This window comes from Acanthisitta chloris, unplaced genomic scaffold (genome assembly GCF_000695815.1).
Source record: "Acanthisitta chloris isolate BGI_N310 unplaced genomic scaffold, ASM69581v1 scaffold38501, whole genome shotgun sequence".
Lineage (NCBI taxonomy): Eukaryota > Metazoa > Chordata > Aves > Passeriformes > Acanthisittidae > Acanthisitta > Acanthisitta chloris.
The window spans coordinates 1-15,253 of NW_008654975.1; the positions used below are offsets into that span (position 1 = coordinate 1).

Here is a 15,253-nt window from a genome sequence, read left to right on the forward strand (position 1 = left end):
AGTGGGGGAACTGATTTCCTCAAAGTTGGCTTGAAGATTTTCATATGTGTTAGCATAAGGAAGTATTTGGTGCATCCTTAATCCAAGCTCAACTTCCTGGTGGTTTTCTAACAACTTGAGTTACGTTAGTCATTGCTAAATATCCCTGTTTACACAGTAGTTCCACGTTCTGTCCTGCCTCCCCACCACGATTGCTTATAAATATTTTGTCCCACTTTAAAAAACTAAATATAAAACCCAAACTCAGTGGCAGGGCAGCAGTGTCATCATATAATGATATTAGTCTGTCTTGATAGACTTCTCAGGAGGTTCAAACTGCTCTGCAAACAACCTGATAGGGGTTGAGAAAAAGGAAAAGAAAATTAAAACTGTGGCTGTTCTGTGTGCTGGTACAGAGGTCCTAGGACTTGCAGGCCTCATCCCTCATAGGAATGAAGCATAACTCATAGGAGTGAGTAGTATTCCTCATAGAAATTGGGAATATGCCTCATAGGAATGAGGGATAACTCTCCAAGGACTGTGCTGCAGCCAAGGGGAAAGCTGCTACAATGTGCTCCTTTTTATAGAAATCCTGCTCAGTTTTTACTGGATCCACATTTTAGAACTTGTCCAGTCTCTCAGCTCTCCCTGAGCTCAAGCTCTAAAAATAAATTTGTCCATTTCTTGGCTTTCAAGGTTTTTGCTGGTTTGAACATAATGGTAACTGGAGGTGATTTTGTACCTATGACATTGAATGAAATGATGTGGATGTTCATTTTACCTGTTCAAACTGCAAAGCATTCTGTGGTTGTACAAGACAAAACATGCTCCTCGGTGGCTCATACAGCTGTTGTGCTCATCTGTAGGATGCTGGTGACAGGGAGCCCTGGTTTTGCCTGTGCCTCAGGGATGAGTGGCATGACAGATCTCATTTATTTCCTCTGGCACATGTAAAATGGGAACAGTTCCCTTTGGCTTGGGGCCTGTAAAAGTCTTGCATTGCTTAGTAGCACCTCGAAGGTGATAATCCGTTTATCAGTTTACTAAACAACATTAAAAATGCTTGATAGAAATCAGCATTTCAACTGTAAACAATCTCTACTGTGCAGTAAAAAAAATGTGTGTCCAGCAACTGGGTGTCTGCAGAGGTCATATGGTCACAGTCTGTTCCACAGGTTGGCCTTTGGAATCCTGTGGAATACCATGGCTGCAGTTCTTGAAGGTGTATTTTTGTGTGAGTGGCTTAAACTGTTGGATCTCCAAATTCTCTTCATTTCAGTCATTATCCTTCTATGATCTTGAAGTAACGTTTATTCAACAGGATTCTGTGAGACTAAAGTCATGTATTAAGACATATTACTTTTCAGTGAGTAGTTTTATTGTCTTAAAGTCAAAATCTGATGGTGACTCTCACCTTGATTTCTGTTTCTTTACAAGCTGGCCACGGAATTTCCATCAGAAGACATTTTATTAGTGACAGCTTCTCCAGTGATAAAAGCTGTGACTAATTTCAAACAGGTAAGAGAAACTTCATTTTTCTAATGGTAAGACCTCTTCAAAGTTCAGATGTGCAGATAATTTAGACCCCAATCCTGAAAACGCTCCTGACTGACCTCCTTTTCACATCAGTGTGATTGCAGTGATGTCAGTAGGACTGAGGAGCTAATTGCATTCACACAGTGCAGAGGTGTAAAGTCTGTAATTCACATCAGCAGAAATTTATGTATCTGAAGAATAAGGGAATGACTAAACACTGTTTGAAGGCAGCAGGGTCGAAGTTTTGAACATGAGCATCTTGATTTCTCCCTGAATTGCAAGCCTGGTGTGGCTTCTCTTCCTAGCTGTGTTCCAGTCTCTGAATGTTCTATAAAGTAGAAGGTTTCCATGCAGCTGCTCCTTTCTGGGAGAACCTAAAAATTGGCATAACTTGGGTGTTTTCCAGGTTCCAATTTGCCAATTTGTTGTTGGTTTTGTGTTGTTTGGGTTTAGTTGTTATTTGTTGTGGGTTTTTTCCTACCCTCCAATCTCTTGGATGTCAGATCATGACTCTGGATGAGATGCTAAGTAACTGCTTTGGGGTGATCTTGTATCTGTTTTGCCTAAACCTTTGTCTGGTATGTCCTGCTTACAAGCTGCACAACAAGAAGCACCTTCACTGGCACAAGGCCAACTACCTGCAGCAAGAGGTTTCCAGATCATTAGGTTTCTGAAGAAAATGTCACCAGATTTTTTTTTCTACTATAATAAAAATATATATTCCAGACAAAAGTGTTTCCATCATTCGTTAAGCTATTTTGACCAATATTTTTTTCCCTAAATGCCAAAGAGAGGAAGATGCTTGTGTGGGAGAGCATCACTGAGTTGTTTTATTGAAGTTACTGTTTTTTGAAACAGAAAAACAAGATTTTAATGCTGTATCAAGGAAGTTAAAGAGCAATGCTAGCAACTCTGATAATAGAGTCTATTTATGGAGTAAAACATTATAGCAGTCAGAGCAATTGTCAGGGTTCTCCAATTTTGCTTAATCTTTATCTCTAGGATTAAAATTCTTTACTGCTTTGAAGGGATGGAAAGGTTCTGTATAGAAACAGGAACTTTAGCAATAACATGGTAACATGTTTTCAGACAATATAGGTTAATGCTGTGACTTCTTTACTGGAAATGAACACAAAATGTTCTGTTACAAGCTTTAGAAAAAGAGATGGATAAATGATCCCTGTTTGTAAATATTTCTCTTCTTCCTACAGGTCTCCAAAACACTTGAGGAATTTGATGTAGAAGAGCAACCAAGTTCCCTATTAGAAAAACGATATCCCAATATTAAAGTTATACAGTCTGGAGTAAAACAGTTGAAAAGTGATGAGCATGTAAGCTAATGTTTTCTTTTTCTATGTAGTTTTTCAGATTATTTATATAAAAAATAATTTAAGAAGCAGTTGTATGTTTTGAGTGAGAAATTCTGTTCAAGAACATTCTGGTTATTGAAGTATTACCAAAATGACAGCTGTATCTTGTGCCAGGTTAGCAGAGGTCTATTGCTGTTGGAATGTTTTGAATTAGATTCTTAAGTGCTAGTACATAGTAGTCCAGAGGTTTGTTTCTGTTACAGGGAACATTTGGCACAAAATCCTGTTCTTTTAGCACAGCTACTGAGCCCAGAGTGCCATCAAGTGGTAACATGGATCTTCCTTGGAGTGCACTGTGTACACTGTCCATTTTTTCAGTCAGGTAGTTAACTCTGTGGTGAGTGTGATGCAAATAAATGACACCAAGTCAATGAGAGCAGGAAGGGATCCTCTTTAAGAAGCCATTTACAGCCTTTAACATCTGCAGAATACTATGATATTAAGCAAAAAGAAATCTGATGTTGTCTTAGATGTCTTGAGTTAGATGAATTCTCTTAGATTAATTAATTTTTTCTTCAATTTTAACAGAAAATTGTCACTGAAGATGGGAAAGAATACATGTATGAGAAACTTTGTCTGTGTGCTGGAGCAAAGCCAAAGTTAATTTTTGAAGGGAACCCATATGTGTTAGGAATTCGGGATACTGACAGTGCTCAGGTAAATGTGGTTTGGGCCTGGAAGTGTAGAATATGTTGCTGCAATATTGTGTAATATATTTTAAGTGTATAATATATTACTAAGAATTATTGTGGAGTGAAATGAAGAAAAATAAGTTGGTTTGTTATTATATATTTGAAGTGGTTATACTGTGGTGTAAAATACACTGTCTGGGCTGTATTTCTATTGCTTCTTACTTTCCTGTTAATATTATGCAAATTACTGTGAGAGTTCTGCAAGTTGTAATAAAACTGGATATTAAATATCATCAGTCTCTGAGACAGAGAACAGAATCCTGGGGACTTCCAAGAGCTCAGTCTAACTGGCTTAAATGTAATTATTTAATTTTTCCTGTCTGTGTAAAGGTTGTCAGGAACTTCATCTCTTAACGTGATTGAACTGCACAGGTTTCGTTGGCTTCTGTACAGTATAACTAGGTGTGTGTCATTAGTCTGAGAAAAAAATGAGACTAAGAGCAAGAAAATACTGCAAAAGGTGTGATTGATCAGTGTGAGGGAACATATGATCTAGGTTGTCACTGACTTTCTTCCTCTCCCAATGCAGGCTTTTCAGAAGAATTTGGCTCAAGCTGAGAGGATAGCAGTGGTAGGAAATGGTGGCATTGCCCTTGAATTAGTGTAAGTAAAGATACATATTTAAATAAAATCTTTTAACAATGCAATGTTCAATCTAGTGTACAGGAATTTGGGAGAAGTTTGACGTATAAAATTGTAGCTCTTAAAGCATTTAATAGCAAAACTGATGGCAGTTATTTTTTCACAGTATAGTGGTGCTCACGGAACATAAAATTAGGAGAGCTTCAGAAGCAGCTTTGACACATAGATATCAAGAATACACAGTTCATGTTCCATACAGCACAGACAGGATCCAAGTGCCTCTTCCTAGCAGTGGACAGCATGGCAAAAATGCTGTTCTTTTTCATTATGGGGAGCAGGAAATACTAAATATTATCATTATTATAATTAATTTGATCTTCCTGTCCTCACCCTCTGCCCCAGTTTGGTCAAGGTGCTACTGGTGAGAAAGTATGATCTGTCAGCTTGAAGAGATTTTGTTTTAATGGGTTCTTTGTGTAAATATTTTGAAGCAGAAGTGAATTTGAGAGGTTTAAAAGTCTTGGATCCCTTAGTTCTGGCTTCTGGAAGGAATCCTGACACATTTCTACTTGTGTTGCTAACAGTCAGATCCTTTTCAGGTAATCTGTCACTTTATCCACTGTTTAAATGTTCACAGGTATGAAATTCAAGGCTGTGAAGTAATCTGGGCCATCAAAGACAAAGCCATTGGGAACACTTTTTTTGATGCAGGAGCAGCTGAATTTCTCATTCCAAAGCTAAGTGCTGAAAACAGAGAGACTCCAATCGAGTGTAAAAGAACCAAATACACAGTGCAAGGTATGTGTGTTAGTGTCCTAACACTGCAAACAGCACTTAATATTGAAGATAGTCCTAAAAGTGCTTAATTTATCAGGCCCTAAATAAGGTTTACTGTTATCATTAATGACAATTCCTTCTTTAACAAACTCAAAGTAAAAAGGCAATATAAAAACTCATCCAGAATTTGTGTAGACACACAACAGCATGCTCAGAACCTGCTGCTGTTGGGGTCTGACTGGCTGGTAGGGGTCCATGCAGGCACCTCCCAGTGCCATGGCTGTGTAGATGAGGGAACTGATGAAAGGCAGGAAGCTAAAGGGTGTTAGAAGTGCTGGCTTGGAGCCTGATTTGTCTGCAAATTAGTGATTTGGGATACTGCACATTTTTTCTTCCCTACTGGCAACCACATCACATTTCTGTTAGCTGAGAATCCTCGTTCTGAATTCTGAGGGCAAGAAAGTATGGATGCTAAGTCTGATATACTCCATTTTTTCCTTCAGGAACTGAGGAAAAAGAGAGACCTACAGCAGCATCTGACAAACCAGGCAGTGCCTTAGGCCCTGACTGGCATGAAGGCTTACACCTTAAAGGGACTAAAGAGGTAGGGGCACAATCTTGCTTACACATTCATTCAAGTGTTGCTTTAAATGGGTAAGGATGACAGAATGTGAAATGTCACCTTCAGGAGTATTAGAAAAAGGAAAATAAAATGTGCTTGGAATGATTCTCTTGTCAGAATTAAGCAGCAAAACATGTTAACACAAATAATGTCATTTTCTGCTTCAGGAAAAAGGTGGCTAACTGCATCCACTGGTGTGGCTTGAGCAAGATGCTCTTCAGATGGAAACATACATGGCTGACATGTTTCTGTAGGATTGTGTCCATCCTAGCTGTGATCAGAACCAGTGGTACCTCTATTGTCCTGGGTTTTAGCTGCCATACACATATTTTTCTTGTGTGCAAAACAGGACAGTAGGATTTGTGCAGAGGTACAGGGAACATCAGTCTACTGTCACAGCAGAAAATGGAATGCAGAGTCAGTGGTGGACATGAGCATTGTGAAGAGCTTCATGTCCAGTCATAGAGTCTACAGAAATGCTTTAGAGCACCAGCTAAAGGATGGTTAGGATATTCAGCAGCTCAGTAAGTGGTGGTTTGGCTGTGGAGATGTGTTCGTGTAGTGGAGAATAAAACAGTTCAAGGCCATGAAATAGTTCAGAGAGAGGTAACTTGCCAGCTTCTCTCTTGAGCTCAGAAAGGATTGGTGGAACAGAATATATTTTCTTTTTACAGCATTTAGAAAATAAACTTATTATTGTTAGAATAATTCATGATAGAAAAGTGAAGGATTTGAAATCCTGAAAGACAGGAAAAATGAGTTTACTTTTATTTCCTGTTCTAATAAATTTTGAATTCTCTTCGTATAAACTCAGGGGAACTTGGATACATTTTCTGGCACACCAGAAAAATCTAAATTGTCATGAAATTTCAAGGAACATTAGATACCTACTGAAAAAACAGGTAAATTGCCACTGTTTGTGGTTAGATCTGTGCCAAAATAAAGGGAAAAGTGGGAACTCTGCTAATGTGTTGTGCTTTAGGATAGCATATGTGGTTGGGGTTTTCCAGCTTAGTCATGTCAGTTTAGGTGACATTGCTATTAGCAATGATCTTCTTTTTGCTAGTTACGTTTACAATTTTGTCACTCTTTCTTTAGTTTTCTCATAAAGTGCACATTGAAATGCTATGTGAAGTCAAGAACATACACTCACAGCAAGAATTTGTACAACTGCACCAAACTGCTTTGGCTTTCCCTAAAGGAGAGGGAAATGCAGAACCAGATGAAGGTAAGTGCCAGTGCTGTTGAGAAGTAACACGCTGGAGATAAACCAGTGCTGGAGCATGTTTGATCTTGTTTGCTGTTCTAAAGCAAATACAGATTTGGAACATAAATCCTTGATCTCTATAAATTGAGACCTAGCAATTTATAGTAATCAAATTTATGGGCTACAGGTAACTTACAAAATGTTATGGGCCAGCACCTTTCTCCACAAAGTCACCAAAATCCTTTGTGCAGAATATTCCCTCCTCATTGCAGTCTGATAAAATCATATATCAATAATAGAGTTGGAAGAAAAAAAAATCAACATTTTGTGCCAACACTGAAGTAAACCTCCAAAGAAAGCAGAAGAAAATATCCTTTGTTTCATGAATAATTCTGCCTAGGAGTGCCACTGAATGAAAATTAATATTTAAAATACTATTTTCATAGGCAGTTGCTTCCAGCATAAGATTCTAGGACATCCAATCTCTTGATGTTCTTCTTGCTTTTGTGGCATTTCATGTGCATCTGTAAATTTATATGTAAGAGAATGTTTGGCAATTGTGTATTCAGAGAACATGCACAAGACACATGATTTTCCCCCTACAAATGAGGGCTTTGATTTAGGAAAATTCCAGAGACAGTTAACAGCAGGAGTTAGAGCTAAGCTTCAAAATCTTTTTTTCTCTACTCTTGAGTGAAGGTAACATATGTTATAGGTAACCTCTGATTATTTTTCTTTTTTAAATTTTTATTTATCTCACAAGATATTTTTATTTCATATCTTATTGTAAGACATAGTGAAATAACTTCTGTTGGTTACATTCTCAGGGCAAAATTTTCCCCTTTTTCAGTTCTGTGGCCTGTCTATGTGGAATTAACTAATGGAAAAATTTATGGATGCAATTTCATCGTCAGTGCAACTGGAGTTGTGCCAAATATTGAACCATTTCTGGCTGGCAATAATGTGAGTATACTGAGTTCTTTTGGGGCTTAAGTTCTTTGGGTTTTTGCTTTGTACCTTCCATGGAGGTGTTGCCACTCTGGTTATCAGTAATAAAATAACAAATGAGGTCGTTGATTAACATGGAGAACTCATTTAAAATTATTCTTTTTCATACTGCTGACCTGTGCAAACACTTCAGTTTGCTGTGGGTGAAGATGGAGGACTGAAGGTAGACAAGCACATGCACACATCACTGCCAGATGTGTATGCAGCTGGAGACATCTGCACGGCAGCCTGGGAGCACAGTCCAGTGTGGCACCAGGTACCTCAGCTCGTGGGCTCAGTCTTACACACACAGACAGAGAAATCAGTCTGAGCAAGTAGGTAATCCTGGGTGTGTGCATGACAGAGAATGTTATTTGGGTGGCTGGAAGCCAAGTCCAGCCCTTCTGAGCATCAGCAAAACACTCAGGATGCACTGAGAATTGTCAGTCAGTGCACAGTGATGTGTCTTGTGATTTACATCTTCAATTTTCTCTTGCAGATGAGGCTGTGGACTCAGGCTAGGCAGATGGGATGGTATGCAGCAAAATGCATGGCAGCAGATACTTTAGGGGAATCTATTGATATGGATTTCAGCTTTGAACTATTTGCCCATGTCACAAAGTTCTTCAATTACAAGGTAAATACAGTATAAGGCTTCAGCCACTGAGCAACACCCACTGCTTGCTGATACTCATCTGCTAACACTGAGCAGATGCTTTAATACTGACAAAACACTTTCCTTCATATAGTAATTAATCTTAGCTGAGATTTTCTCCATTCATACTAACTTTGAGTGCTGAAACTGAAGAGGGCCAAGATCTTTACAGATACATGACAGATTGTAATTGGTGAATGACAACTGATTTGCTTTGCATTTCTGTATAGATTCCATTTCATTAAGGTTCTGTTCGTGGCTAAATTCAACACAGTTCAGCATGGTAACTGTTCACTCTTTGGTTTGTGTGTGTGATAGTCTAAAGTGAAGATATTTAATTGAGTTTTGGAGTTGGAAGGCAGTGGAGGGGGCAGGTCCCCAGGGACAAGTATTTTCCTGTTAGGTCAGTCTTTCAAGGCCTAGAACTGTTAGCAGCATAAACACCAAAAGCTACTGTTCTTAATGAATGCTTTTTCCTTCTGTTAGGTGGTGGTTTTGGGAAAATACAATGCCCAAGGCTTGGGCTCAGACCATGAACTGATGCTGAGATGCACCAAGGGACAGGAGTATGTGAAAGTGGTGATGCAGAACGGGCGAATGGTGGGAGCTGTGCTCATTGGGGAAACAGACCTGGAAGAAACCTTTGAGAACTTAATTTTAAATCAAATGGACCTTTCAGCCTATGGTGAAGATCTCCTGAATCCAGATATTGATATAGAAGATTATTTCGATTGAACAAAACTCCACTTCCATTTTGTATGAAGTTTTTGATACCAAATAATACATCTTACGAAAATGTTTTCTTGGGATTATGAGGGACACATGCGATTCCTTATTAAGATTCTGTGTTGATCTTGTTAAAATACTGAGTGGCAACTTAATGTGTATAGAAGTGCAGCAACAAAAGCAAGTGGATTAGTGTTGGCAAACAGTTTTTGTCTAGAATGGAGAACAGTCTTAGGGCACAGGATGCTCAAAGCTCTCCCTCACTGCAATGTGGGCTGCAAATACACAGCAAGATGGATGCCTTATCCTTTTCTTTTCCCCCCATAAGTTTATTTCTGAAATAATACTCAGCTAAGCACAAGCTTTGCACAGTGACAGTCAGGACAAGATGCCAGGTGGGAGCAGCTTTTTAACTGCTTGTCCCTTGAGCTGTGCAGGTGATGTGGGAGAGCTGCACTGGTGCAGTGCACTCCCAGGAAGGGTAACACAACAGCATGGGGGGGCCACCTGCAGCAGTCTGCCCTGTGGAGAAAGCTGCTGTGTCTAGCTTAGCTGGTGAATGTATGGAATGCCATTTTGTATGTGAGTCCTCTATCCCAATGGATTCTTCATAGCCAACTGTTCCAGTCACCTAATGAAAATTCATGGGGACTGCCTAAGTGTCCTGGTCACTCCTGCCTGGTCATCATTTCCACTCATGCATACTGGTTCCAGGAAGGAATTTTTGCAAGTACGACACTCCAGTTTGACTCGCTGTGATGGTAGTTGAATCATAACTGGTGACAAAATGCCTACTGTGATGTTTCTGCTGGGGGTTTAGGTGGTTTGTTTGCAATCATAAGGAGCTCCCTGGCTGCTTGTGCAGTTGTGCAAGATGCACTTTAGTAACAACAATGTGGATGTACAGGTTTGCTTCAACCAAGCTCCTTCTTTTTTAGTTGCTAGGCTTAATTAGTGCCTAGGTGATAAAGCCCAACAATTTAAGGTATTGCCTAATGTCCTCTCTGAAAGCCACAGGGCTGTCCGTGGACGTGGGTTGTTTCATCCTGGCTTTTGGGTTTGTTCCACAGTTGCTCCTTGGTAGTTCCTGTTTATTTAGGGTCAAACTGGGAGCAGTTTGTTGTACTCCACTAAATACAAAGTTGGCACTACATACTGAGACTTCTCGCAGAAAATCACTCTAATTTTTTTAAGATAATGACTTTTTAGTTAAATTAATTCCATTTTGCCAAAGCCTCTTACATAATGGGTGAAATACTAACCTTTAGTCACTGTCAAGATTTTACCAGAAAAATAAGGAGCAAGTTCTGCACGATGTTTGTTTTATATTTAAGTTGTTATACATGTAAATGTTGGGGAGAGGGAAGAACCAAAAAGCAACCACCCAGAACTTGTGTTTACCGAGTCTGAACTTGCCTTTCTGATCTTTGGCTGCTAAGATCTCCAAAGTAAGTAAATAAAATTGAGCCTAGCACTCAACCCCATGTGTGCCTGAGCAGTGCTTGCAGTCAGCAGCAGCTGTTGGGTCAGCACAGTCAGTTGTTTCTGGAAACACTGAAGTTCACCAAAGGAAGGCAGCAGGGATGTATTTCTGCCTCAGGTGCAGTTACATATTCTCCCTGCTGACAGGGGAGGCAGAAACATTCTGTAGCTGAAAATTTTCATCTTGTATCATTGCTATAAGATATGCCCCAATTAATTTGATATGAAGCATTTTCCCCTTCACTACTAGACTTCTTGTAGATTTGAAGGTTTTAAAGGTACTTGTTTCCCTGTTTGTCTTTTATTTAAAAAATTAAAAACCCCCCCAAAACCTCAATCCCATTACTAAAACACAAGCTGAACTTACACACTGCAGTGTCCATGGAGAAACAAACATGATTTCACAAATCTGTGAACCTCAGTCAATCACTACTGGTTGGTCATCTCCACCTGTCTGAAGCTTAGGCTTCTTTGCTTTTAAGCTGGAACCACCGCTTGGCCGTTTGTGCTCCTGTGACTTCTTCACCACTGAACCTTGCACAGTCCTTGAAACAGTCTGAGCATTTTCTCTGCTTCCCTTTGAATTTGAAGACTGAGATGGTTTGTCCTGTAAGTTATAAACAATTCTATTAAAACCCTTACTATTATTTCCCTTCTCTTCCCATGTTCTCACAGCAAACAGAAGAGACTGTTGTTTGCATTACTATGAAAAACATTTTGACACCAAACAATTAAAATAAGCTATAATGGAGAACAGATCAATGCAGTAAACCAGTGCAGATGTAAATACCTTGTACACACTTTTCCTGTTTGCTGTCCCCTCTATGGTGATGGTATGTGCCTCATTTCTCAGCAGATGGGCTTTTGGTCCTATCTTCATGTAGGATATTGTAGCAAATGCTGTGAAGCTGAAGTCTTCCCTGCAGGAATGACATCAGTGTTATAAGGGAAGGCTGGAGGCAAAGACAGGCCAGGCCTGTCTAGCAGGGGGAAATCATACAATCACTAAGGTTAGAAAAGACCTCTGAGATCAAGTCCAACCATCAACCCCAATCCACCACTAAGCCATGTCCTCCAGTGCCACAGCCACAGGTTTTGTGAACACCCCCAGGGATGGTGACTCCACCACTTCTCTGGGCAGCCCCTTCCAATCTTGACAACCCTCTCCATGACAAAAGGGACACATTAACCTTTCTAATGGATTTCCAAAGAGCAGTTTTATCCTGCTTTATCTATTCAAGGGGCTAGACAGTTAATTTAGAGCTAGCCTGGTCAACACTTCACATAATTCAGTCTGTGCACCTTTACACACACACTCAGGCACATGTGTCAATCTGTTGGGATACATAGAGGAAAATGAGGAAAAAAAATGTAATAAGGCATCTGCTCACCCCCTTAGGAGTATAAGAAGTTAGCTATACAAACAGGTAAAAAAAAAAGGCAAAAATAAAGGGATTCATTATTGGATTTTTATGTATTATTTTAACCTGTAGAACTGTATGAGGAGACAAACACATACCACACACACACAGCAGAAGCAGCACTGATGTTATTTTCACTATGCTTTCTTACAGTTTCCACATTACCCACCCTGTCCTGACTCGTGGGTAGTCCCTTTTGCCCCCCTTGTCCATGGAATGTGAGTGAGATACATGGTTATATATATATATATATATGAACAACAGATTTCTTCAAAGTGAAGCCTGCTGCAGATCTAAAGGTTCAAAATGACCACAGAGCACTCTAGCTTTTAAAAATTGCAACAGATGCAGCATTTCAAATGTTCCTCCAGCTTTTGAAGGGCAAACACAGTAATATTTGAGGATTTTTTAAAAATACATTAAAGGCATCTGACATAAAGGCTAAAAAACAAAACTACAGAATGCATCCATTAATACTATACAGAAGTAACAAGAATAAAGGAAAATGACTACTAGGTATTAAAAATACAAAAGAAAACAAAACCAAAACTACTCATCTTACTTCAGATACTGTTGCAGCAGGAAATGGGCAACAATTCTCTCCAGCTCCTCCCGAGGGTGCTTGGGTGGAGTCACTTCAGCCACCCTGAATTTAGACACACCTTTCCCAGACCAGGCATCGATCAGTTTCAGGGGGGTGAGCTTCTCACTCATGCTTTCAGCTTGCTCAAGTATCTTGATTAGATCCCTGCAGTATCCTGTTACATCCATTTTCTCACACGCTACAAACAAAAGTGAAGGAACATTTAAATAGCAAGTTATTTCGACATTGGTTATTCAGGTAGTATCCATATGTATTTGAGGGGTATACATATTTATGCCCTTTTATGTATCTATAAACATACACCAATGTGCTGTATAATAGCAATGCTTTTTTGTTCTGTTTTTCAACTTTAACTTAACAAATAAAGCTGTAACTTTCCCTCTGTCAAATTAGGATGTATTCACATTTATCTTTCTACTTCACTATTGAAACTCCTATCTGGCAAACATTTCTTACATGTGTTTGATGTTACAAACCACACAGATTATTTCAAAGAAGCATTTACAAAGCATAAAATTTACAAAGTAGCTACTATGCTACTCTACGTCTGGATACCTTTTCCTTGCCCATAGTATTTATAAGGAAATCTTAGAGAACAAAGAGGAATTGCAAAATATAAGTGAGGCACTTCCTTTCTCATAACTCTTATGGGCAAAATGAGACAGAAAAAGGTATTGATTTCATTTTAAAATTAGCTTCACCATTAATAATTACTCCAAGCACCAACACATCCATGTAGTACATAACAAATAACAGGTTGCCCAGAAAAGCTGTGGCTACTCCATCCCTGGAAGTGTTTCAGGCCAGGTTGGATGGGGCTCTGAACAACCTGGTCTGCTGGAATTTGTCCCTGCCCATGGCAGAGGGTGGAACTAGATGAGCTTTAAGGTCCCTTCCAGCCCAAATCATTATATGATGGTCATCCTTGTACTGCATGATCAGTTCATGGCCCAGAATTACCCCAACTGCCTCCTCTGATACTAAGAATTAAGTACGGAAAAACTAGTACTACTGCTAGATTTCCTCAGACCTTGCTTATGTACCAAAAGGCCCTGGGGGTAAACCAGCAGTACACAGGATCTATTTCAACTATATTTCATCACAAGTCTCCCACAAGCCTTGGGTACAAGCCAACTCCATACTCTTCCCAACCCCTGATCCCAGCACAAATTTCAGCTAAGCCTCATTTCCAGCTAGAAGATAACAAGACATTGCTACTTGTTTATACAATTTGATTGTATAAATAGCTGTATAGAGAAAGTAAATATTTTTGTTTGCCTACTTTACATCCCAAAATACAGAGGGAAATATAGTTATGAGAACAGCCTTGAATACAGAGTTGTTCCTAAGTTTTTTCAAGTGTTGTTCACTATTCTATCCAAATGCTTTGCAACAGATATGTGGTATGAGGAGATGGCATTTTCCACATACTACAGGAATTCACCCAGGTGATCCTCAAAGAGATTTAAGGTGATTTTGTGTGTCCAGTTAGATGCCCAAGACCAGCTTTCTCCCAGCACTCCTTTCAGAGCCTTCTACCTTTCTGTGGTGTTTCCTATGTCTAAACCACAGTGCTCACTTCCTAAGTACAGCAACAAGACACTTTGTGCATCTTTTGATTCTTTTGGATTTCTGATGGGTATAAAAAATGACAGTTAAAGCAAGAACGAACTACCCAACACTCCCAGGATGTTTGTGAGCAAAGCAGCAAAAGAACTTATGTCCCAGAACCTCATTCTACTGAAATCATTCTCCTTTTCCATGCAGCAGGTCTTGCTGCATCTTGTTTCCCAAGTTCCCTCTATGTCTGGCCCATTCCCTCTTATGACTCCAACCTTCTTCCAAAGGAAGAGCACACACTAGGGCAGATGTTGTGCTGTTAGGGCTAACACACAGTGAAATCCTGCATTAGTGTGCTCAGCTGTTCTGCACACCTGTCATGCACAGCCCTGACATGGGTACACCTCATGAGCATGAGGCACTGAAATCCTTGGGGATTTTACCAGGGAAGTTGTGAGAGGACAAACTGTACCTCCTCAGAGCCTAAGTGTGACCAGTTTGGCATGCAGAGAGCGTGGGGTTCCTCCTCACTAAAGCTTTCACATCCAAACAAAGCCTGACACAAAGCCTGATCAGGTAAGCCAACTTCCCTTTTGCCTCAGCTTCCCTGTTGGGAACAGGTGAACAGCTGAGACTGAAAGATACCAAAGTGTCTGGCCTCAGGCAAAAAGCCAAACCAGGAAGTATCCAACACCCTGAACTTGGCACCACTAAGCCACTAAAAACCAACATTCACAACAAAACTCACACCTTGAAACAGGCAGAACTACGAGCACAGTTTGCAAAGTTTGCTTAGAGTTCTTCTAAACTAGGTATTTCTTTAAGCCAACCTTTAGTATGTTCTCTGCCCTTTACTCACCCTTCTCTCTGCAGCAGTTATCACACATTCTGTTGCAGTTTGCAGAATCCCAGACCTCATCAAAGTGCTGAGCTATGAGCACCCGGCGGCACCTGGGAGGACAGAGAGCAGAGAGAACCTAAGTGCACACACCTGTTATACAGCATGAAAATGGCAGAAAGAAGGTCCCTTGGCACAGTTCATACCTCCAAACC

At 39.9% G+C, this 15,253-nt stretch overlaps 2 protein-coding genes across 2 annotated transcripts in view; one reads left to right on the top strand and one right to left on the bottom strand.

Annotated features, from left to right (window-relative positions):
• Positions 1 to 1,416: 1,416 nt before the first annotated feature.
• On the top strand, positions 1,417 to 9,158 carry PYROXD1 (pyridine nucleotide-disulphide oxidoreductase domain 1; the record flags this gene model as incomplete). Its single annotated transcript, XM_009083742.1, has 11 exons — positions 1,417 to 1,497; positions 2,727 to 2,846; positions 3,414 to 3,542; positions 4,107 to 4,180; positions 4,797 to 4,957; positions 5,440 to 5,540; positions 6,657 to 6,786; positions 7,616 to 7,728; positions 7,907 to 8,029; positions 8,252 to 8,389; positions 8,894 to 9,158. Coding segments are annotated over 11 exons (1,419 nt in total), but the record flags the coding sequence as incomplete, so codon positions are not given.
• Positions 9,159 to 10,950: 1,792 nt separating this feature from the next.
• RECQL (RecQ helicase-like) overlaps positions 10,951 to 15,253 on the bottom strand; it is a 13,704-nt gene continuing 9,401 nt past the window's right edge. Inside the window, exons 11-14 of the mRNA XM_009083741.1 lie at positions 15,060 to 15,151; positions 12,599 to 12,818; positions 11,406 to 11,535; positions 10,951 to 11,222 (exon numbers count right to left, since the gene is read on the bottom strand). Coding sequence (XP_009081989.1) covers positions 11,034 to 11,222; positions 11,406 to 11,535; positions 12,599 to 12,818; positions 15,060 to 15,151 — 631 coding nt within the window. The 3' untranslated portion in view covers positions 10,951 to 11,033. The remainder of the gene's footprint in view (positions 11,223 to 11,405; positions 11,536 to 12,598; positions 12,819 to 15,059; positions 15,152 to 15,253) is intronic.